This window comes from Symphalangus syndactylus, chromosome 17 (genome assembly GCF_028878055.3).
Source record: "Symphalangus syndactylus isolate Jambi chromosome 17, NHGRI_mSymSyn1-v2.1_pri, whole genome shotgun sequence".
Taxonomy (NCBI): domain Eukaryota; kingdom Metazoa; phylum Chordata; class Mammalia; order Primates; family Hylobatidae; genus Symphalangus; species Symphalangus syndactylus.
The window spans coordinates 53,630,300-53,656,623 of record NC_072439.2 but is presented as its reverse complement, the minus strand read 5'-3'; the positions used below and the strand labels follow the sequence as shown (position 1 = coordinate 53,656,623).

The 26,324-nt window shown below is 35.9% G+C and overlaps 1 protein-coding gene across 1 annotated transcript; it reads right to left on the bottom strand.

The window, feature by feature from the left end:
* Positions 1 to 26,324, bottom strand: LOC129466568 (arylacetamide deacetylase-like 2). Its single transcript, XM_055250272.2, has 5 exons — positions 26,187 to 26,324; positions 16,888 to 17,110; positions 13,574 to 13,643; positions 12,048 to 12,219; positions 1 to 603 (listed from the first exon to the last, which is right to left on the bottom strand). Exons 1-5 carry the CDS (start codon positions 26,322 to 26,324, stop codon positions 1 to 3), a joined length of 1,206 nt encoding a protein of 401 aa, XP_055106247.2.

The window sequence follows — 26,324 nt, the reverse complement described above, 5'->3', positions numbered from 1 at the left end:
TTATAAATTCTTATCCAGCCAACTTACATACATATCTCTTATCCTAAGACCTAGACGTAAATAAAATGGTGAAGTCATGTATGATAAAGCTCCATGAATTCCATCCTCAATATGGTCATGAACAACTTGGACTCCAACATTTCGAAGTCTTGTAACATACATAAGTCCATCATCTCTTAAGAGATCATGTTGACAAGTAAGAATATAGGTTAGTGGCAAGTTCTGTAACTGAGAATCATTGGCCAACAAGGGTAATGCTCTGCTGTCTGTAAGTCCTGGCAATGAATAACTAAGTCCTCCAAGAATTGGTTCAGTATATACATAGTCTTTTCTATACTTCTCAGGAAGAAGAATACTCCAGTTAACAAACTTAAACAGATGTCTTGACTCCAGAGGCATGTGTTGGTTTCTTCTCATTGCCCGGGGAAGTGCTTCATCCTTGGTGAAATATAAGCTCACGAGTTTTATGGCTACATCCCTGGTCAAAACTATACCATGCTCGTTTTCTCGGTGAGATGGCAAATAAGAATCTGTTATCTGTAAGCCAGGGTAAAGTAAAACTTGCATCTTGATTTTATGTTTTATTTCAGCATCATTCTGCACCTGAAAATATATGGTAATATCCTGTAATGCAAAAATTTCCAAAATACCAGGAGAATAAAATTTAATTTTAATTATCTAGCAATCATGAGATAAACAAATCTACATAAATGGATGTGATATATCATAATTATTTTTATAATATTTATAATATATTACCATGGCATAAAACAATTCAAACCAATTTAAATTTAAGGTTTTAAAAAATATTGATTTTGTGTGTGAGGAAAAAAGGAGAAAGTATAAGAGAGCAGAGGGAAAGAGACAGAAAGAGAATGTACAAGGCGAGAGAGATACACAGGATTTTTTGGTCAAAAATCACAAATGAAAATGATCCAATTCTGAATATTTCTAGTGGAAATTGACAGTACATATAAGTTTGTAAAAATTCTTCTTAAATAAAGTAACCAGAGTGAGTGGAAGAAATAAATATAGCTATTAAATCATATTATTTCATTAAAGAGTCTAAAAAAAATCTTAAACATTTTTAGAATATATTATTTGGAAACAAGGTAGACATTACCAACATCATACCATAATTTTTAAGAAACATTATCCCAATGCAAAAGCACATGGACCAAGGTGAAGAAAAAAAAAGGCCAATCAACAGGTATCTTATGAGAATGATGCAGTGTTGGAGAAACAAAGGGAGAAAATTATGAAAAAATTGATGTGCACAAGTTTGATACGCAAGGAAAAAATGTGAAGTACTTGATAAGGAGTGCCTTTTCTTTTTCAAAGAGAAAGGCATTTGAGGCCTCACCTATGACCCTGCAGACTGCAGGAGACAACGTTGAATTAATCTCCCAAGAGCTATTGCCTTGGCTAGAGTCTGGGATCTGGACAAATGAAAATACCTGCTGCTGCTCCAAGTGAAAAGCTCAGGACCACAGGATGTACCTCTAAGTCAACCAGTCACCACAGTGGTTAGCTGAACTGAAAGGAAAAACTAAAGTGAAATCCAAGCGGTACCTCAGAAAGGGAAATGGTATCCTACCATCTCCACCATGTACTTCCAAGATGCTGGAGGTTTAATAAGTGTAGAATCAAAATGAGCCAAAACAAAGTTATCTTACAGAAACTTTCCTAGATCCCAAATCTCTCTGCCGTGCCCTTAGGTAGATAATTTACTAATCAAAGATTGCTATCAATAGCCCACCCTCAGTCATCCTACTCTCAATCTCACTAATCTAGGGGATAAAAACAAACAAACATAGAACACATAAACAGGGGCAGGTCAGAAAGTGTCCATCAATACCCTTGCCTGACCCTAACTTTCCTTTCTGGAATGCCATATGAAATAAATCACTTCAACAAATGTGTCAGTATTTCCCATCTCTAAGTTCCCCATTATGTCATTTGTTACTTTGCCATTGAAGGCTTTTTTCCTCTCTCTCTAATATTCTTCCAAACCCATGCTAAAGTCAGTTCTCTTCAAGATACTGGAAAAGCACCTGAGTCAGATTCTCTGAGGTTGGCAATTTTGCCATAGTCTTAACAACTATGTTATTTATCTGGTGTGTTTCAGATATTTTCTACACATTTTATACGTACTCACAAGCATATATGTGTGATTATGCATGTAAATACCTGATCAAAGGAAACTCTTCTTTTTTAAATTCCCAAATCTCTATTACCTCTTTAAGGCCAATCGTCACTTTTCCTTTATTATACAAAAATGTACATGATTAATCTTTCTACTTGGTTTTGAATTTCACAAACACTGACATGATACCTAAGTTGTCATTGTACCCCTTACTGGGCCTAAGATAATAAAGTCATTAATATCATATGGGAAAATAATAGAAAAATGAGCATTTTAGTATATGGAAACCATAATATTATAAACCATAATATTTGATTTATAATACTTTTAACAGGACATTATATCTGGAGCCAGGAATAATAGGATCCAAGAAACAGTAACAAGTATAAAACAAGTAGGTCCCAACAGTAATGCTGAATTATTGACCTATCTATAGCTTAGTTCTTTCCTCCTAGACCTATATGGTCTCGAAGACAGCCAGCTAAGCAAAGTTCAGAAGTGCACATAAACATTAATACTAAACCAAAACAAGCCTAGAATAGAACGTTCTATAAAATAGACATGAAGTAATGGATATGTATTTCTGATTTTGTGGGTAACTAATATGTACTTGAGTGCAAAAAAATGTGACATTCATCTCAGGATGTTATTACTTTGTAAAGAACAAGAATGAAAAAGTAAAAGGTCAAAAAAGTTGAGAGAACATATCTAGCTCATGGTAATGTCCTTAGAGTTTAGACACTGGTAACTGTATTTCAAATTTCTATTTACCTTTTTATTATATTTCCAATATAATAAAGACCTTTGGATAGCTAAGTAACTTAAAGGTTGTGGAAGAGCTTCAATAAAGCCAATCCTTATTCTTAATCTTTTTCAACAATGAACTTTATTTTCATGAAAACACAATGGATAGTATGCATTTGAACTTTCCTTTTATAATTAAACACCATTAATCCTAAACTTATGGTATTTACAGTAAAATTGTCTCATATAAATTATTTGCTCTGCCCCTCCCTTATTAAGTCCCCCAGTTTGAATCTCTAATTGGTTCAAGTTATAGGCCGTGTTTTTCAAGTTATAGGCCATGCCACTGGTATTATTTTCATCAAGAAAGTGACTTATTTATACCATGATGAAGACTGGTCTCCTAAGTCTATACTTTTGAGAGCAAAATTTGGGACCCAGTTCCTGAAAAGCTTCTATGCCATGCTAAAATGCTTGGAGTAAACATGTGGACCAGCACGATTTTCACTCCTACATCAGTTTTTTTCATTCACAAACATCCCTCCTGGACAGCATGAATTGGGAGTGGTGGCTGAAAGGAAGCTGGTAACAAAGTCAGAGAAGGGATGATCCATGACTTCATGCCCTGTGTCATTTTATGACTCAACTGCTTCAAAGCCCATTCAAAGCAGTAATCTGCCATGGACACCTGTGCTTGGCATAAAGTCATCTCCAGACAGTCTGAAGCATTACTGAATCCTCTCCCATTTCCCAAGTGCCCTGTGACCATTCAAAGGGCATGGCACTTTCCTAGAGAATAATAGTTTCCGCTGCCAAGGGAACATATTACAGCCCTTGCACTTTGCCACCCCCCATCATCTACTACCCTTCTCAATCCAGTTACTGGTTCGCAAGATACCCTACCATCTAGCTCCCTGGTTTGAGTGTGTGTTATTCAAATTCCTGCATGCCCACACCAACTTACCCATAGCCTGTCATCCATGGAAGGATGGATGTCGACAAAATATTAACTTGTTATTTGAGGAGTTCCCACATTGCTAATGGTAAGTATTGTTCACCAAACTTAACATATCTGTCACTTTCAACCCAGAGCACTCAACTTCATAGCAACTGTGATTGCTGTCCCCACTAATTTTCCTTTCTATCAACTACCCCTAACAACTCCAAACTTGATTCCAACAATACACAGCTAGCCAATGAGTATCTGGAGAAACTATGAACCACCATGAAGAAATTCCAATATGGGAGGATTTTTTGGCCTCATCCTAGCACGCATGTTCCAACCATGCTGGAAACTGCGAAACTCCCACATGGGCTAGAGTCCAAGATAATCAACCTGCTCTCCTCCTTGCAGATTAATCCTGTCCTTTCCTGATCTTCATTCTTCCCCTAAAATCCCACTTCCCACTTTATGTCCTAAAAGTGTGACAGTAAAACAGATTATATCACTCAGAAGTGCAGGACTCACAGTGATACCACTTCCAGGTGCAAGTAAAAGAAGACAGATATTTCTGCTTCTGATGGATTTCAGGTGACCTCTATAGCACTGATATGCTGTGATTACACAGAGGTAAACAAACAAAATAACAGAAACTAACATACATACATACTATCTATGTATGGGACATCATCCCATGTCCAAGAATGTTGCATGTCAATCATGTTTTTCTAAAAATCATCACCATTAATTATAATTTCTGATTAATATTTGCTATTAAACTGTTTTTAAAGAGTTTTTAACATATTTTTAAAGAAGTGTCACATATGTAATATCATATATAGCCATAGAAATATGGGATGCCATAGAAATATTATTATAAATAAGATCATAAGGCTTTATTACCACCTATGACAAATGATACAAATTAGAAGCAAAAGTATATTTAGAAAGACCAAAGCTATAAACCTAAATAAGTAGAGCTATCGCATATCACAGTTTCCTCTTTAAATTACCTACATTGAAATACTTATTTTTTAGAATATCTAAGAGAGTAGGACTTACTAATTACTTCAAAATATCAAATCAATTGCCATTGTTTTATGAAAGTAAAAAGAATATCTCTGATCCTAAATAAGAGCAATGCATACATTCTTTTAAAATAAAATGTGGCCATGAAATTGGATTTAAGTGATATGATTAAAGTTTAGAAATTGTTTTTCCTCTTAATTAAAGATTAAGGCACCATGTCCACAAGAGTTTTCTAAGCGATAGTGATCATCCAGATCATTGTGACCAGCAAGCCACATTAGTGATTTTAGGACATATCAAGTGATGTTGCCAGGAAATCTAGCAATAATAGGTTAAATATATTCATTTGTTTTCAATAATAAAAATACAAGTGAAAAGTGGACCAAGTCCACAAGAGAAAATGACAGGATAATGTATGCGTCCTAATCCATGAGAAAACCCTTTTATAATGTGAATTGAAACAGATGAGTCATTTTTTAAAATATATCCCTCAGTGGTGATTATTGATACCGAATTTTTAAAGCCATAATCTATAACATATTATCGATCACAAGATCATGACACATTGGAAAAAATGAGCTCTATAATAATTTCAAAGTAAAAGTTGATTCTTATGACCCAAAATGAACACAGTACAGGGAATAAAGCTTTTCAATGAAAATGTAATTCATATAGAAAGTTTAGCAGTCCATGAAGAACAAATAACTTAAAGTATAATCATGAAAGGATAAAGAAAATCACCTTTTTAAATGCTCATTAAGTACACTGAGTTCTTATGCAGCCTGTTCATCTGCATACTGCACTATGTTCCCTTTGAACAGATAAATCAGAATGTCTAAATAGATACTAAGTTCTTATATAATTAATTAAGAAATAGAATGATGTTAGATTTTTATTCACTTTTGTGCTGCCCTACAGATTTTACTGAGAATCACGTCTCTGTTTGGTGCCTGTGTGATCAAGTATTGTCCTGCTGAAAAGTTATAAGGTAGGGTATCACATATTCATGAATCTGTATGGCTACATCCAATTGCTATTTCTTTTTTCTTTCTTTCTTTTCTTTTTTGTTTTTTAGAAGCAGGGTCTTGCTCTGTCACCCATGTTGGATTGCAGTGGTGTGAACCTAGCTCACTGCAAACCCCAAACTCCTGGGCCCAAGCAATCCTCCTGCCTCAGTCTATTGAGTTGCTGGGACTACAGGAATGTACCACCACCTCTGGCTATTTTTATTTTTTTATTCCTAGACTGGTCTTGAACTCCTGGCCTCAAGTAATCCTCCCCACTGAGCTTCCCAAAGTGCTGGGGTCTTATTTAGGATCAGAGATATTCTTTTTACTTTCATAAAACAATGGGAATTGATTTGATATTTTGAAGTAATTAGTAAGTCCTACTCTCTTAGATATTCTAAAAAATAAGTATTTCAATGTAGGTAATTTAAAGAGCCAATACATCAAGCCCAATTGTTGTTTCAGTTATGATTGCTACACTTACAAAGCCAAGCAAATGTTACAAATGTGCAAGAAATTAGAGATATGGTAAGATGTTGCTTAATCACTATTGGGTAATTGTTGGACAGCTTTCAGAATCTCTACATTCCCCAAACCGGTTTCAGATGAAATTTTAGACCAGACTGCTATACAATTTTACATAGTAATTAGTATAATAATCTCTAAACAGGGCATTCTCCAATTTTTACCCTCCATCATACACCTCATTTTACTCCAGCAAGATCTTTCAAATAAATGACATTATTTCAAGTAAATAGCAAATAAGTTCAGTCTGGAAGAGTCCTCAAGAATCAACATGTCTAATGGTTTGCAAACTTTCTTCTTGGCAATGAAGTCCTCTTTTAATTTTCTCCTAAGAAAATTTACTTAGAGCTGTAAACATGAAGGGCAACTAAAGTGGAATAGGTTGGGTTGAAGGGAGGCCCAGGTATACAACCAAAGGTGAAGCTTTGTTATCACTGCAATTTTGGTTTCACAATAGGGTTTTGTGTGTGTGATGTCATAGATTAATATATACATATAGGCATATGTATATGTACATGTATATATGTGCATATATACTTACATATGTATGTATAACATATATTTCAAGTGTATATGTATATAAAAATATGTATGTATATAAACTTCTTCTAGTACTTTAATCCTGAATCTTATAATACTTAAGAGGAAAGAAATTTTAAAAAATAGAGAGGCACCTAGAGTAACCTTTTGGTTCAAGTTTTCATAACTAAAGTCATATTTTATAAAGTACAGAGCAGTGTTTCTCAAAAAGAAGTTTGAAGAAGACTAGTTTCATCTTTTTTTTTTTTTAAATAGAAAGGTAGACAAGTTGACATAAGGAGTAGACATCAGGAAAAAACCAGCACTCTTGAAAAGTGGCAAGATCGTGAAAGATAAGAAAAGGCTGGCAAACTATTCGTTAGGAACATAGATGCGTAGGTGGAGGAAGTGATGAACGGAGACTCATAGGTTAACTTAGGAACCTGGATGCACAGGTGGCGGAAGCTGACGTAATGAGTAAGCATCACAGAAAAATCCCCAGCACTGTTAAAAAATGTTGAGGTCATGAAAGGCAAAGATATTCTGGCTAATTTTCCATTATGAACATAGGTGTAAAAATTATAAGCAAAATACTAGCAAACCAAATTCAACAGCACATTAAAAGGATCATACACCATGTTCAAGTGGGATTTATCCCAAGGATGCAAGGATGCTTCAATACACACAAATCTATCAATGTGATATACCATAGTAAGAGAATGAAGAATAAAAATTACATGAACATCTCAACAGATGCAAAAAATGACTTGACAAAATGCAATATCTTTTCATTATACAAACTCTCAACAAATTACATGTAGAGGAAAGTACCTCAACATAATAAAGGCCATATAGACAAGCTCACAGCTAACATCATACTCAGTGGTAAAAAGCTGAAAGCTTTTCCTCTGACATCAGGAACAAGACAAAGATATCCATTCTCACTATACCTATTTAATAAAATACTAGAAGACCTAGTCAGAGAAATTAAGAAAACAAAAAAACAAACAAACAAAAACAGAAATAAAAAGCATTCAAATGAGAAAGAAGTAAAAAAGTCTGGGCTGGGTGCAATGGCTCATGCCTGTAATTCCAGCACTTTGGGAGGCTGAGGCTGGCAGATCACAAGGTCAGGAGATCGAGACCATCCTGGTTAACATGGTGAAACCTCGTCTGTACTAAACATACAAAAAATTAGCCAGGCGTGATGGTGGGTGCCTGTAGTCCCAGCTACTCGGGAGGCTGAGGCAGGAGAATGGCATGAACCCGGGAGGCGGAGCTTGCACTGAGAAGAGATCACGCCACTGCACTCCAGCCTGGGCGGCAGAGCAAGACTCTGTTTCAAAAAAAAATAAATAAAAGTCTGTTTTCATATTACATGATATTAGATATAGAAAACCCTAAGACTCTACCAAAAATCTGTTAGTACAAGTAAATAAATTCAGTAAAGTTGTGGGATACAAAATCAACACAGAAAAATCACTTGCATTTCTATATACTAACAACAAACTATCTTAAAAAGAAATTTTAAAAAATCCCATTTCAATAACATCAAAAATAAGTACATAAATAAAACACTAGGAATAAATTTAACCAAGGAGGTAGAAAGATCTATACACAGAAAGCTATAAAATATTAATGAAGGAAATTGAAGAGGACACAAGTAAATGAAAAGATTAACCATGTTTCTGGATCCAAAGAATTAATACTGTTAAAATGTCTATACTACACAAAGCAATGTACAGATTCAATGCAATTCCAATCAAAATTTCAATGGTATTTTTTACAGAAATAAAAAATTCATGTGGAACCACAAAAGACTGAATAGTCAATATAATCTTGAGTAAAAAGAACAAACCTGGAAGGCAACACAATGCCTGATTTCAAAATAAACTGCAAAGCTACAATAATCAAAACAGTAAGGTACTGGCATAAAAACAAACATATAGACCAATGGAACAGAATTAAGAGCTAAGAAATAAATTGTTGTCTTAGTTCAGTTAGCACTTCTACAATAGAATGCCTGAGACTGGGTAATTTATTAAAAAAATTTTATCTCACAATTCTAGTGGCTGAAAGTTTCAATATTGGGTATCTGCATCTTATAATGGCCTCTGACTGCTTTAACTCATGGCTGAATGAGAACCGGGAATCTGCATGTGCAAAGAAATCACATGACAAGAAAGGAAGTAAGAGAGAGAAACCAAGGAAGCCAGATTATTTTTAATAATCTGCTCTCTGACAAACTATTTCCTTCCCTGGAGAGCAAGAATTCACTCATTCATTCCCTCTGAAGGGCATTAATCTATTCATGAAGGATCCACCCTCCTGCCCCAAACACCTCTTACTAGGCTCAGTCTTTCAACACTGCCACATTGGGGATCAAATTTCAACATGAGCTTTGACTGGGAAAGACCAAGCTATAGCAATGGTCAACTGATCTTTGACAAAGGTGCCAAGAACACACAAGAGGAAAAGACAGTCTTTTCAATAAATAGTGTTGAGAATTCTCATATATCCACATGCAGAAGAATGAAATTGGACACTCATTTCATTTCATATACAAAAATCAACTCAAAATGATGAATCAAAGGTCTAATACTTAATATAAAACTGTATAGCTACTGGAAGAAAGCTTAGAGAAAAATGACTTGATATTAGTCTAAGCAATAATTTGGGAGGTATGACTCCAAAAGTACAGGCAACAAAAGCAAAAATAGATATATGAGATTGCCTCAAACTAAAAAGCTTCTGCACTAAAAAAGAAACAATCAACAGAGTGAAGAGACACTCTACAAAATAGGAGAAAATATTTCAAACCATGGGTTCAATAAGGGATTAATATTCAAAATGTACAAATAACTCAACTAAATGGCAAGAAAACAAATAACCCGATTTAAAAAATGGGAAATAGAACTAGGTAGACATATGTACAAGGACTCCTTGTACATTTTGTTGGAAATGTCAATTAGTATATCCATTATGGAAAACAGTATGGAGTTTCTTCAAAAAATTAAAAATGGAACTACCAGATGATTCGGCAATACGACTTCTAGGTATACATCCAAAGGAAACAAAGTCAGTAACATGAAGAGATATCTGTACTCACATATTCGTTGCAGCAGTGTTCACAATAGCCAAGATATGGAATCAAACTGTTTGTCAGCCGGATAAATGGATAAAGAAAATTTGGTGTGTGTGTGTGTATCTACACAATGGAATATTATTAAGCCTCCAGAAAGAAGAAAATCCTGTCATTGGTGACAACATTGATGAACCTGGAGGTCCTTACACTGAATGAAATAAGTCAGACAAATACGGCATAATCTTGCTTATATGTAGAACCTAAGAAAGTTAAACCCCTAGAAGTGGATAGTACAGTGGTGGTTATGAGGAGCTGGGGATATAGATGAAAGAGGATGGAGATGGGGAGAATGGGGAGATGTTGGTGAAAGGTTACAAAATTTCAGTTATGCAGGATGAATAAGTTCTGGAGATCTAATATTAAGTGCGGTGACTATAGTTAATAATACTGCGTACTCGAAATTTGCTAAGACAGATCTTAAACATGCTCACCATACAGAAAAAATAAATGGTAACTATGTGAGGTAATGATTACATTACTTAGCTTTTGTTAGTTGTTTAAAAATGCATACATATGTCAAAACATCATGTTGTATCATCTTAAATACATATTATTCTTCCTTTTCAACTGTACCTCAATACAACCTTACAAAAGAGAAAAAAAAACAGAAAATAAGAGAGTTGGAATTCTTCCCAAATTATTTAATAAGGCTAGTGTAATTTTTCTCTCAAAACCTGACAAAGGCAGGTGGCGGAGGTTGCAGTGAGCTGAGATCACGCCACTGCACTCCAGCTTGGGTGACGGAGCAAAACTCCATCTCAAAAAAAAAAAAAAAAAAAAAAAAAAACCTGACAAAAAATGTTAAAAAATAAAGATTAATTTAATGAACTAGAGCAAACGGAAAGCAGCAACATATAAAAATTTTAATTCATCATGACCAAGTAAGGCTCATGCCTCGAATGTAAGCACAATTTAACATTTAACATTTAAAAGTCCATTGGCATAATTTACCACATTAAAAGAATAAATAAGAAAAATTACATGATCATCTCAATAGTTGCATTAAAAACATTTGACTAATTCAACACCCATTTATGCAAAAACTATTAGCAAACTAGGAGTAGAAATAACTTCCTCAATCTGACAAAAGCTAACTATGAAAACCTTCAGTTAATACTATATTTATTGATGAAATATTGAAAAATTTCCTCTGAAAATACAAAGCAAGAGAGTTATATTAAATATTTTACTAGAGGCCCCAGACAGTGCACTAATAAAAGAAAAATTAAAAGGAATAAGTACTGGGAAGCAAGAACTAAAACTGTCTCTAGTCATCGAAAATATAGAAAATCCTAGGAAACTAAAAAAAAAAAAACACACACAGAACACTAGAGTTATAAGTGAGTTTACTGAGGATATGATGGGAAAAGGCCAATATCAAAATCAATTGTATTTCTATATAGCATAGAAATAAATTACAAATTACAAATTCCAATATGTTCCAAATGAGCATTCAGAAAATATTATTTTAATAAAATTTTAAAAAAAATCTCAGAGTAAAATTTGAGAAAAGATTTCCATGATTTCTACACTGAAAATAGTAAAATACTGCTGAGAAATTGAAGAGGATCTAATAAAGTATGAGACATGCCATGTACATTAATTGGAAATCTCAATATTGTTGACATGTTAATCCTCCCCTAAGTTATAGATTCCATGCAATCCTAATAAAAATTCAGTTACTTTCTTTTTAAAAATTGATAAGATAATCTAATATTTTAATGGGAAAGATATGGAATACTAGATTTTTTTTAAAGAAGAAAAAAGTTGAAATCAGTGTAGTATTGGCAGTAGGATAGACATGTAGATCAATGGAACAAAATAATCCAGAAATAGTCACATTAAGGTTAAATAAATGTTTACTCAAGTGCTACTGTAATTCAATGGGAAAGAATGGTCTTTTCAACAAATGGTGCTGGAAGAACTGAATTATCTAGAGAAAAAAAATGAGCTTCATCTTCTACCTCCTATCATAAAAAAAATATAAGGTACCTGTTGAGTGACCGCTGTTGCTAAATTGCCCCCAGAACTGTCTCCCGAAATGCAGATTCGAGTGGGATCCACTCCATATTTTGTAAGAATTTTTTCCAGAAGAAAAAATTTGACTGCAGCAAGGCCATCTTCAAACTGAGCAGGAAAGTGGTGTTGAGGAGCCAGCCTATAGCTTTGAAGAAAGAATAATAAAGCATTTATGGTTGTATCTGTCCATCTAATTCTCAGATACCAAATAGATGCAATTTAATGCCAGCCTTTGTTGTTCGTTCATTCTTCTAAAAATCAAGCCTAAGTTTTCTACTAACTCTTGATTAAAATGAAAATTATTTTAATAAAGTATAAGGTTTTCAATCTTGTACCTAAAGTGCATGGATGGAATTATTTGTGAGGAGCCAGGGGAGTGTTATGAACTGCCTAGGAATTGTAAGGAAAAATTTTAGTCCAAGTGTATTTTAGAGTGGAGATGGTCTATAGCTTATGTCATATTCTCAATGTAACTCGTAATCCAAACATTTTTTTAAAAGTGCTTGTTTAAAAAGCACAATAAGCTGCAGATCTGAGAGCATATTGTAGGCAGTGTCCTATTTTATCAAGGACATTTAGGTAAAAAATTTTATAAGCTGATGGTGCATATACTTCATCATGGATAATACCCAGTAGTTATTACTAGATAAAAATTTTGATATATAAATAAAATTTAAATATGCCAGAGAGCTTGCTTATTTCTGGTAAATGCATTTGTAAGGCAAATTATCGCGCTCTTCTTTTCATGGGCACAAATTGATTTTTTCCCCAGTGTATGTAGACCAGTAAAACAGGAAAATACATCTAGCAGCCAATTCATAGAGCTTTTTCTTTTTGATCTTCAGAATGCTAAAACGTGTATATTTCTACAGCCAATTTGAAATGTTGGTAATAGGGTTCTTAGAATTTTATTATAAGCTATCTAGAAAACTCTAAGTAATTTGTAGCTTAGACATAGATGTGTACCAAAAAGATGTTGGTATCTTTATTTAAAATGCAGTAGATTTATACTTTTTGGACAAAGAACAACACAAATTGTAGGGATTTGATAGAATGTATAAGCCAGGCACAAACGTATTATTATATCAAAACAGATATAAAATAGTATTTAGATTACTTCAAAACCTATGAAATTAAACTTTTCTTGCCTGCTCAAATACAATCCAATATCCCAAATGTGTAATAGTTAAGATACTTCCTTCTGTCCAGCTATGTTACTTGGGACACTACTAGCGCCGTATAGGACCTAAGTCTTACGTGTCTAGAGCAAGTGTTTCCAAAACTGCTTACTCTGGGGTATAATTCAGATATTCTCACAATCACAGAAAAGTACTGGGACACTGAACCTCTTTGAGGAGCAGTCTATGTTGCAATGGTGACAAGTAAAATATATTAATTTAAAAAATTATATTTGAAGCATAGCTGACTTGATGTGGAAATCAAACCTCTACATGGTAAAGGCAAAAATCATAGCAGCCAGAAAAAAATCATTCTCTTACTCCACGCCTACAACAACAGCATCAAGTGTGTTTGCCGTCCATCTATTCAGGAAGTCAAAAGCCCTCTGTTCTGAAATGAAGAAATAAACATCAAATTATTTTCTGTAATTAAAAAGCTATAGAAACAGTTACAGATATGAATGTGGAAATAACTGTGGTTTGTGAATATCACATAGGAGCTTTTCTTTCCAACCCTCATTTCCAAGCAGATGGACCTGAATCCACATGGCACACTCTCCCCTTCCTAGTCTTTTCAGCCACTCTCTCCAGGAGGAAAAGGATGACTTCACCAATTGATTATTCTGGGGAGGTTCAGCTAGAATAGGATCAGCTAGAATAGGCTCAGCCTATTGTAATTTCGTCTTGACATCTGCTGTCTGTATGCAATGACCCTTCTCAGGACCCTTTGTATCCTGGTGCATTTTACTTCATCTGAAATAATGGTAATGGTTTGACTTGCATTTATGTGAACGCTGTGTGTAATTTTTTAGCTGGTTCAGAAGTCGGAGGAAAAAGAAAGTAATAGTATGTATTGAGTCTTTAAACATGGTTCTTCAAAACCTCTTGTCTTCTTTGAAGATGCCACATAATAAAATAGTCCAATAACATTGACATTAAGACAGAGTCTAAGGAATAGTAACTAGATATGAGAGAGCCTCTGGCAGGTCAGTGTGAAGACTTGATATACATATGAATTTTGACATGCTTGACATACAAGCTATTGACTTTCTCCAGACACATAACACACCCACATAACCACACACACACACACACACACACACACACACATTTTTCCCCAGGTCCCCACATATCCTATTTACCAGGGCCCTGGCCAAGCACCTTGGCAAATTCTCTAACATCTGCTGCTGCTTTATTTACCACAAGATCCTAGAAATCCAGAGAATTCTAGAATTGTGATCAAATTCCAGACTTTTCTGGACCTTCTCTTGCACATTAACAAAACTGCAAAGTAAAAACTAACCACTGGGTGTATATATAACCTGGAAAACAGGAAAGTAAGTCACCTAGTCTTTTAAATAGAAAAAAAAATGTTTTATTAAAGATAAGTTAATTTTCAAGAAAAGGCCATGCATAGATGAAGACCAAAATGTACAAGACCTAAGAACTCTCTGAACTTCACCTTGTTAACAAAAGACCATGAGATCTTCAGAAGAAAATGAGAGAGCTTTATTTTCTATTAAAAAAAAATCTGCAGATTAGGGAGACATAGCCTTTCATGTAAAACAAAAGTGTGCTCTGGAGACCAAAAAGAGGGTCTGTGGCTTAAATATGGAGAATCAGCTGGCACCCCTCAATCACAATCAGGTATATATATGTAAATAAAGGATTCAAACTTATTCAAATAGCTTAAAACAGCTGATTTCTGATTGGGTAGTTTCCAAGCCCCAAACCAAAAGTCTGTTAGATACCCCTTTCAAGCAACTGGTGGGATGAGTTTTCTAGTCAAGGTGTTTCAGCTTGGAAACATCTTAGCTCAGAGGCGCAAACAGGATGTTTGGAGCTGCCTTCTCTGGGAACAAAGTGATGTGTGACCTCCCTTTTCTCACTCATTATGGACACTGAGCTCTTAGTATCATAATTTGGGTATCTTTATCAGCCACAAGGAGTCCATTTCATCCAGAGACCTTGGGGTCTTATTTCCAGTATCATTTCATAACCTTTAAAGCCACTAGTGATGTATTTCAAATCTATGTCTTCATTTTCATCTCCCAATCCTTTTTGTCATAGAATTAAAGCCATCTTTTTATTTGCTTGTTTGTTTCCCATTTTTATCTCAAACTGTCTCTACTCATAGAATATTTGCTGTTATAATCTATCTGGTCATGTTTCTTTTATTCCATGCCTTTTTATTGTTATAGTGTCTGTAGAATGCGTATAGAAACAAAAAGATATGAGGATAAATGTTGAAAAACAAAAATCACAAAAGTATGTAAAAAGTCTACTAGAGCAACATTTTCCTATATTTCTTGGTTCTCAAAGCAACTTTGGTATGTTTTAGAGAAGACAAAAGAGGAAGCCTAGGGGGAAAAGAAAGAAAATTAAAATTTGCAACTACTAGAAAATATTTATAATGTCTGTTTTTTCTTGGTGAAAAAATAGAAAGTGTCTAAGTCTTTTCCAGTGCATTCACGTATGTTTGGGAGATCTGAAAACAAATAATTTGTAAATGTAAAACCAAAATATTGACAAAATATATCTAGAATTTAGCTAAGCAGAATGTTGGAATGTCATATCTTGAATAATAATTCTCACAGTTTTAGAAATTACTGATAACAATCATTGCCTATGTCAGTAAAAAGAGATATAACCCTAATGATCAGGAATACTTCTTAGCATTTTTCAATCAAAGTGATATTTTCCTTCAGTGGCCATTTCTTTTGTGCTTACTCAAGTCCTAGGTAATATGTATATGAACACTTGGATATTTCATATACCTCATAAAAACTTCAGTGGAATGAATGCATTTCTTTGGAGAGAAATGGGGCAAACTTGGTATTTATCTTATCAAGAAAGCAGGTTATTCTGACCATTTTAATGCATGATATAAATTAAATTATAGATGAAATATAGATGAAATCTAATTTATTGAAAACATTAAGAAGGTAAAAAAATACATAAAAGAAATGGATTAGAACATTTTGGATAATAATTCCTCTAGAGATCATCAGATGTTCCTCTCATTCATTATGTGTGTGTCTTTTTTCTTCACAAAAACATTTATTGAATAATCACTGTAAGAAAAATGCCTAAAAAAACAAGTAGGGAACCTAGATTTTATGGGAAGAGTTTATTATTACATAGTACTATTTTGTGTTTTCTTTTTAGAGTCAATACTAACAACTGCATTCTAAGCCTTACCAGTATTTATATTATGTTATCAGTAACTGCAAACTTGATCTTGTAGCAACCAATAGCAAATGCTTTTGACTTGTTAATTAAAACATCTGCGTGCCCTCAATGTTTCTGCTCTTGAATTCAAATCCCAAGAAAAAAAGTTTAACTGACTTTATATCCTATTTTCATTTGACATATGTTCATTCAATATGAAAGCTAAGGATAATAAAAAACAAAACAAAACAAAAACTGAATTTAAAATCCTCATAATATTATTGGCCAAACATATGTCTATGTCTCTTTATTAGATATCTCACATTTATATCTATACTTATCCATATCCAGACAAGTATATATATAGATGTATATATCAGTATAAGTGTGTATATTTATATAAAATAGTTCTTATATCAAAAATGTAGAGCTAGCTACACTTTTTCCTTATACAATGAACTTACTGGAACTTCCAAAACAAAAACCACCACCATGAAAATATATTACAGCTCGCCTTCGGGTTTCTGACTTTCTTTTTGGCAAGTACAATCGTACTGGAATGTCAACAAATGTTGTATCAGTCACTGTGATGTATTCATCTGAAAGTGGTTGGGTATAATCCAGCCTGAATATCATGGATATAAACTCTTCATATCTCATAATACCCATATTTTCAAAACACATAGCCTGTAAGAACAAAACAAACAAAATTAAATATTTAGATATTTAAATAACACCAAATGTATTTAAAAAGAAAGTTAAAAAGGAAGAAAAAATAAGCAAGGTAAACAAAAGAAATAGACTATTTATAAATATTATTTCCAAATAATACTATAAAGATTTTATTGCATAACCTTCTTGCCCTTGAAAATCTCAAATATCTGGCAAGCTGGCTGAATAGGAACAGCTCTGGTCTGCAGCTCCCATGGAGGGCAATGCAGAAGGCAGGTGATTTCTGCATTTCCAACTGAGGTACCCAGTTCATCTCATTGGGATTTGTTAGGCAATGGGTGTAGCCCACAGAGGGTGAGCTGAAGCAGGGTGGGGCATTGCTTCACCCAGGAAGTGCAAAGAGCCAGGGGACCTCCCTCCCCCACCCAAGGGAAGCCGTTGAGGGACTGTGCTACCCAGCCCAGATACTACGCTTTTCCATGGTTTTTGCAATCTGCAGATCAGGAGATTCTCTCGTGTGCCTACAGCACCAGGGCCCTGGGTTTCAAGCACAAAACTGGGTGGCTGTTTGGGCAGACACGGAGCTAGCTGCAGGAGTTTCTTTTGTACCCCAGTGTTGCTTGGAACTCCAGTGAGACAGAATCGTTCACTCCCCTGGAAAGGGGGCTGAAGTCAGGAAGCCAAGAGGTTTTGATTAGAGGGTTCCATTCCCCCTGGATCCCAGCAAGCTAAGATCCACTGGCTTGAAATCCTCACTGCCAGCACAGCAGTCTGAAGTCAACCTGGGATGATCTAGCTTAGTGTGGGGGAGAGGAGTCTATCATTACTGAGGCTTGAGTAGATGGTTTTCCCCTGACAGTGCGAAGGAGGCTGGGAGGTTTGGACTGGGTGGAATTCAGCACCACGTAGCAAAGTGGCTGTGGCCAGACTGCCTCTCTAGATTCCTCCTCACTTGGTAGGGCATCTCTGAAAGAAAGGCAGCAGCCCTAGTCAGAGGCTTACAGATAAAACTCCCATCTTCCTGAGACAGAGCACCTGGGGAAAGGGGAAGCTGTGGGCACAGCTTCAGTGGACTTAAACTTTCCTGCCTGCTGGCTCTGAAGAGAGCAGCTGATCCTGAGAAGGAGGATTCTCCCAGCACAGTGCTTGAGCTCTGCTAAGGAACAGACTGTCTCCTCAAATGCATCCCTGACCCCTGTGCCTCCTGACAGGGAGATATCTCCCAGCAAGGGTAAACAGACACCTCATACAGGAGAGCTCTGGCTGGCATCAAGCTGGTGCCCCTCTGGGATGAAGCTTCCAGGGGAAGGAGCAAGCAGCAATCTTTGCTGTTCTGCAGCCTCCACTGGTGACACCCAGGCAAACAGGGTCTGGAGTGGACCTCCAGCAAACTGCAACAGACCTGCAGAAGAGGAGCCTAACTGTTAGAAGAAAAACTAACAAACAGAAAGCAACAACATCAACATCAACAAAAAGGACCCCCACACAAAAACTCCATCCAAAGGTCATCAGCCTCAAAGATCAAAGGTAGATAAATCCATGAAAATGAGGAAAAACTAGCCCAGAAACGCTGAAAATTCCAAAGACCAGAATGACTCTTCTCCAAATGATAGCAACTCCTCTCCAGCAAGGGCACAAACCTGGATGGAGAATGAGATTGACGAATTGACAGAAGTAAGATTCAGAAAGTGGGTAATAACAAGCTCCTCTGAGCTAAAGGAGCATGTTCTACCCCAATGCAAGGAAGCTAAGAACCTTGATAAAAGGTTACAGGAACTGCTAACTAAAATAACCAGTTTAGAGAAGAATATAAATGACCAGATGGAGCTGAAAAACACAGCACAAGAACTTCGTGAGGCATAGACAAGTATCAATAGCTGAATCAATCGAGTGGAAGAAAGGATACCAGAGATTGAAGATCAACTTAATGAAATAAAGTGTGAAGACAAGATTAGAGAAAAAAGAAAGAAAAGGAACAAACAAAGCCTCCAAGAAATATGGAACTATGTGAAAAGACCAAACCTGTGTTAGATTGGTGTACCTGAAAGTGACAAGGAGAATGGAATCAAGTTGGAAAACACACCTCAGGATATTATGCAGGAGAACTTCCCCAACATAGCAAGACAGGCCAACATTCAAATTCAGGAAATACAGAGAACACCACTAAGATACTCCTTGAGAAGAGCAACCCCATGACACATAATCATCAGATTCTCCAAGGTTAAAACAAAGGAAAAATGTTAAGGGCAGCCAGAGAGAAAGGTCAGGTTACCTACAAAGGGAGGCCCATCAGACTAACACTGGATTTCTCTGCAGAAACTCTACAAGCCAGAAAAGAGTGGTGACAAATATTCAACATCCTTAAAGAAAAGAATTTTCAACCCAGAATTTCATATCCAGCCAAACTAAGCTTCAAACGCAAAGGAGAAATAAAATCTTTTCCAGACGTGCAAATGCTGAGGGATTTTGTCACCACCAGGCCTGCCTTACAAAAGGAAATAAGGGGAACATATGGAAAGGAAATAAAATGGAAAGAAACATGGAAAGGAAATAAACGTGGAAAAGAAAAACTGGTACCAGCCACTGAAAAAACACACCAAAATATAAAGACCAATGACACTCTGAAGAAACCATGTTGACTATTGTGCAAAATAAATAGCTAGCATCATAATGACAGGATCAAATTCACACATAACAATGTTTACCTTAAATGTAAATGGGTTAATGCCCCTATTAAAAGACACAGGCTAGCAAATTGTATAAGGAGTCAAGACTCATCAGTGTGCTGTATTCAGGAGACCCACCTCACATTGAAAGACACACATAGGCTCAAAATAAAGGGATTGAGGAAGATTTACCAAGCAAATGGAAAGAAAAAAAAAGCAAGGGTTGCAAATCTAGTCTCTGATAAAACAGACTTTGTACCAACAAAGATCAAAGACAAAGAAGGACATTACACAAGGGTAAAGGTACCAAGGCAACAAGAAGAGCTAACTATCCTAAATATATATGCATAGATACCTTCGAAGAGACTTAGACTCCCACACAATACTAGTGGGAGACCTTAACACCCACTGTCAATATTAGACAGATCATGAGACACAAAATTAACAAGGATACTCAGGACTTGCACTCAGCTCTGGACCAAGGCGACCTAATAGTCATCTACAGAACTCTCCACCCCAAATCAACAGAATATACATTCTTCTCAGCACCATATAGCACTTATTCTAACATTGACCATATAATTGGAAGAAAAAACACGCCTCAGCAAATACAAAAGAATGAAAATCATAAAAAACAGTCTCTCGGACCACAGCACAATCAAATTAGAACTCAGGATTAAGAAACTCACTCAAAATCTCAGAACTACATGGAAGTTGAACAACTTGCTCCTGAATGACTACTGGGTAAATAACTAAATTAAGGCAGAAATAACAAAGTTCTTTGAAACCAATGAGAATGAAGAGACAACATACCAGAATCTCTGGGACACAGCTAAAGCAGTATTAAGAGGGAAATTTATACCACTAAATGGCCACATCAGGAAGCTGAACAGGTCTGAAATCGACACCTGAACATCGCAATTAAAAGAACTAGAGAAGCAAAAGCAAACAAATCCAAAAGCTAGCAGAAGACGAGAAATAACAAAAATCAGGGAAGAACTGAAGAAGATAGAGACATGAAAAAAACCTTTGAAAAATCAGTGAATCCAGGAGCTGCTTTTTTGAAAAGATTAACAAACTAGATAGACTACTGGCTAGACTAATAAAGAAGAAAAGGGAGAAGAATCAAATTGACACAATAAAAAATGATAAAGGGGCTATCACCACTGATCCCACAGAAATACAAACAACCATCAGAGAATACTATAAACGCCTCTATGCAAATAAACTAGAAAATCTAGAAGAAATGGATAAATTCCTGGACACATACACTCTCCTAAGACTAAACCAGGATGACGTCAAATCCCTGAATAGATCAATAACAAGTTCTGAAATTGAGGCAGTAATTAATAGCCTACCAACAAAAAAAGCCCAGGACCAGACATATTCACAGCCAAATTCTACCAGAGGTACAAAGAAGAGCTGTACCATACCTTCTGAAATTATTGCAAGCAATAGAAAAACACAACTCCTCCCTAACTCATTTTGTGAGGCTGGCTTCATCCTGATACAAAAACCTGGCAGAGACACAACAACAACAAAAAAATTCAGGCCAATATCCCTGATGAACATAAATGTGAAAATAACACAATAAGATACGGGCAAACCAAATCCAGCAGCACATCAAAAAGCTTATCCACCACGATCAAGTAGGCTTCATCCCTGGGATGCAAGGCTGATTCAACCTATGCAAATCAATAAACATAATGCATCACATAAACAGAACCAATGACAAAAATCTCAATAGATGTAGAAAAGGCCTTCAATAAAATTCAACATCCTTTCATGCCAAAAACTTTCAATAAACTAGGTATTGATGGAACATATCTCAAAACAATAAGAGCTATTTATGACAAACCCATAGCCAATATCATACTGAATGGGCAAAAGCTGGAACCATTCCCTTTGAAAACTGGCAAAAGACAAGGATACCCTCTCTCACCACTCCTATTCAACACAATATTGGAAGTTCTGACCAGGGCAATAAAGAAATAAAGGGTATTCAGATAGGAAGAGAGGAAGTCAAATTGTCTCTGTTTGCAGATGACACGATTGTATATTGAGAAAACCCCATTGTCTCAGCCCAAAAACTCCTTAAGCTGATAAGTAACTTCAGCAAAGTCTCAGGATACAAATCAGTGTGCAAAAATCACAAGCATTCCTATACACCAATAATAGACATGCATAGAGCCAAATCATGAGTGAACTTCCATTAACAATTGCTACAAAGAGAATAAAATAATTAGGAATACAACTTACAAGAAATGTGAAGAACCTCTTCAAGGAGAACTACAAACCTCTGCTCAAGGAAATAAGAGAGGACACAAACAAATGGGAAAAAAATTCCATGCTCGTGGATAGGAAGAATCAATATCATTGGAAATGACAATACTGCCCAAAGTAATTTATAGATTCAATGCTATTTCCATTAAGCTACCATTGATTTTCTTTGCAGAATTAGAAAAAACTACTTTAAATTTCATATGGAACCAAAAAAGAAGCTGTATAGCCAAGACAATCCTAAGCAAAAAGAACAAAACTGGAGGCATCACACTACCTGACTTCAAATCATACTACAAGCCTGCAGTAACCAAAACAACATCGTACTGGTACCAAAACAGAGATATAGACTAATGGAACAAAACAGAGCCCTCAGAAAAAACACCACACATCTACAACCATCTGATCTTCAACAAACCTGACAAAAAGAAGCAATGGGGAAAGGATTCCCTATTTAAAAAATGGTGCTGGAGAAACTGGCTAGCCATATCTAGAAAGCTTAAACTGGACCCCTTCCATTACACCTTATACAAAAATTAATTCAAAATAGATTAAAGACTTAAACGCAAGACCTAAAACCATAAAAACCCTAGAAGAAAACTTAGGCAATACCATTCAGAACATAGGCATGGGCAAAGGCTTCATGACTAAATCACCAAAAGCAACTGCAACAAAAGCCAAAATCGACAAATGGGATCTAATTAAACTGAAGAGCTTCTGCACAGAAAAAGAAACTATCATCAGAGTGAACAGGCAACCTACAGAATGGGAGAAAATTTTTGCAATCTACCCATCTGACAAAGGTCTAAAAGCCGGAATCTATAAGGAACTTAAACAAATTTACAAGAATAAAACAAACCCATCAAAAAGTGGGCAAAGGATATGAACAGACACTTCTCAAAAGAACACATTTATGCAGCCAACAAACATATGAAAAAGAGCTCATCATCACTGCTCATTACAGAAATACAAATCAAGACCACAATGAGATACCATCTCACACCGGTTAGAATGGTGATCATTAAAAAGTCAGGAAACAACAGATGCTGCCATGGATGCAGAGAAATAGGAATGCTTTTACACTGTTGGTGGGAGCGTAAATTAGTTCAACCATTGTGAAATACAGTGTGGCAATTCCTCAATGATCTTTAATCAGAAATATCATTTGACCCAGCAATCCCATTACTGGGTATATACCCAAAGGATTATGAATATTTCTACTATAAAGACACATGCATACATATGTTTATTGCAGCACTATTTACAATAACAAAGACTTGGAACCAACCAAATGCACATCAATGATAGAATAGATAAAGAAAATATGGCACATATACACCATGAAATACTATACAGCCATAAAAAGCAATGAGTTCATGTCCTTTGCAGGTACATGGATGGAGCTGGAAGCCATCATTCTCAGCAAACTAACACAGGAACAGAAAACCAAACACCACATGTTCTCACTCATAAATGGGAGTCGAACAATGAGAACACATGGACACAGGGAGGGGAACATCATGCACCAGGGCCTGTCGGGAGGTGGGGGAAAAGGGGAGTGAGAGCCTTAGGACAAATACCTAACACATGCAGGGCTTAAAACCTAGATGATGAGTTGAGAGGTGCAGCAAACCACCATGGCACATGTATACCTATGTAACAAACCTGCATGTTCTGCACATGTATCCCAGAACTTGAAGTAAAAGACAAAAAAAAAAAAAAAGATAAATCCTTGTGTATAAAAAAAGAAAATCTCAAATATTTAGTATTTTAGACTGAGAGCTGTCCTATTCAAAATCCATTAATTTACTAGCAGTTTTTTTATGCCGCTGTAATTATTTTTGATTTGTAAATTTTTTTCAGAAAAAAAAAACATTTTGTAGGCATGCTGTCATGTGTTCTTTTTTCATTGTTCATTTTATTTAATCCAAAGTTTTAAATATCTTCATATGAACACACTAGTAAAATCCAAATTTTTGGCTTTCAACTCCAAAAAGATTAGGGCACTTTCCTCATGTTTAAATTCCATATTTGATGTCATTGAAAAAAGCTGCCTTTGGTATTTCTGACCAGCTTCTTGAGGACTTCTGTGTTATGTCACTGGACAGTTTACTCATAAAAAAACTTAAAAATTACATGGTTAATAACACATTAAACAATCCTTACTATTACATTTATTCCAAGGAAATTAAGGTATTTGCAGGGCAATTGAGAACATCTAGCCCCTATATTTTCTTAATTTTAATTTAATTTTTTTATTTTTTGAGAAGGAGTCTTGCTCTGTCGTTTAGGCTAGAGTGCAATGGCACGATCTCGGCTCACTGCAACCTCCGCCTCCTGGATTCAAGTGATTCTCCTGCCTCAGCCTCCCCAGTAGCTGGGATTACAGGCGTGTACTACAACAGCTGGCTAATTTTTGTATTTTTAGTAGAGATGGGGTTTGCCCACGTTGGCCAGGCAGGTCCTGAACTCCTAGCCTCAGGTGATCTACCTGCCTTGGCCTCTCAAAGTACTGAAATTATAATCGTGAGCCATCGTGCTAACCCTTACGATTTAAAGATGAGGAAGTATGCAGAAACTCTAAGTTGTAGCCAGTAAATGTCAAAGCCAAGTTTGCATCCATTTAAACCAGCATCTTATGCTACTACTTACTAGCTGATTGACATTGAGAAAACTACTCTCTGTAGCTCAATTTCCTTGTCTATATGATAGTAATAATAATACTTCAGTGGGTTGTAGTAGGGTTTAAACAAGTTAATGCCCTGAGATAGAAATTAGATAAGGAAGGGAACATAGTATTTTCTCTGTGGAACTGACACTTGCTTACCCACATATGCTTACTCAAGAAGTAAGAGCAGGCCGGGCACGGTGGCTAACGCTTGTAATTCCAGCACTTTGGGAGGCCGAGGCGGGCGGATCACGAGGTCAGGAGATCGAGACCACGGTGAAACCCCGTCTCTACTAAAAATACAAAAAATTAGCCGGGCGTGGTGGCGGGTGCCTGTAGTCCCAGCTACTCGGAGAGGCTGAGGCAGGAGACTGGCGTGAACCCGGGAGGCGGAGCTTGCAGTGAGCCGAGATTGCGCCACTGCACTCCAGCCTGGGTGACAGAGCGAGACTCCGTCTCAAAAAAAAAAAAAAAAGAAAGAAGTAAGAGCATTGGAGAAAAGTTATGGAGAAGGTAAGCCTCTAGAAGTGATTACGGGGGAAAATATTAGCAGACATCAGAAGGAGTTGACTGTGGTTTCATAAAGCAAATGTACTGTTTGCTGTACAAAACATCATAAGACAGCCTCTTCTTATACCATGGATTGCTCTCTTTTTTTCTGATCATCTTCTGCTGTGGCCTTCTCCTTTGAGCCTCTTATTGTTACCCTTTCTGGAAGCTGTCTGGCTTGGCAGAAAGAGTATGGGTTTCAAAATGAGACAGTTTAGAGTTCGAATTATGGAGTTGTTACTTTTTACCTGCATATGTTCTTCTCAATCTCTTTCCCAAACCCATAACCTGATAAAAATAATTGCAGGATAGCGGGGAATCAATGGAAGTACATATTATACAAAGCCTGTACAACTTAAGAACTCAAAAATATTAGTTTCTAACCCTATCTCTCCCATTTAAAGGAGCTATTTTTGCATGAATTTATAACTTATTCTGCACATGCCAAGTCAGATAATGCCTGAAAACCAGCAATTTAGAATTGAAGATGGACAATGAAAGTCATTAAGTAGTAAGAGCCTTAAATTAATATCAAAGAGTTACAAATATCAATAATGTGTATCTGAACAACTAAAAAATAATTACAGGACTAGGTTGTCCCTGAAAGTTCAAATTTAAGTCAAGTTCTCAAATAAACCTCAAAGCCTTTTCCTTTAGCAATACCATTTATTTTATACATGTCACAATAAATTTATTTTATACATGTCACATTTAGACATAAAGTCTTAGAAGTGAGAATTCTGTCTCACTGTTTCGCACAGATGTAGGGAGTTTTATTTACTTAATGTTGTTTAATTAATTTACTCAAACAAGCAATGGTTCTTTCAAAATGGTGATATTAATACTATTAATAAAAGAGTTCATAAGCACTCATTTTTAGTCAACAAGTCATCCCAATAGCCAACAGAAAAAAAAAAGTTAACCTTACCGTAAATGTACAAATTTTAGCCATGGCATCCAAGGCCATTATTTTCCAGCTTTCTTCAATGTTGTCTGGCATGGGTGTGTAAAAATGAGAGGCAAAAAGAACACAAAGCAGCCCCAAACAGAGAGCTTTTAGCCCCAT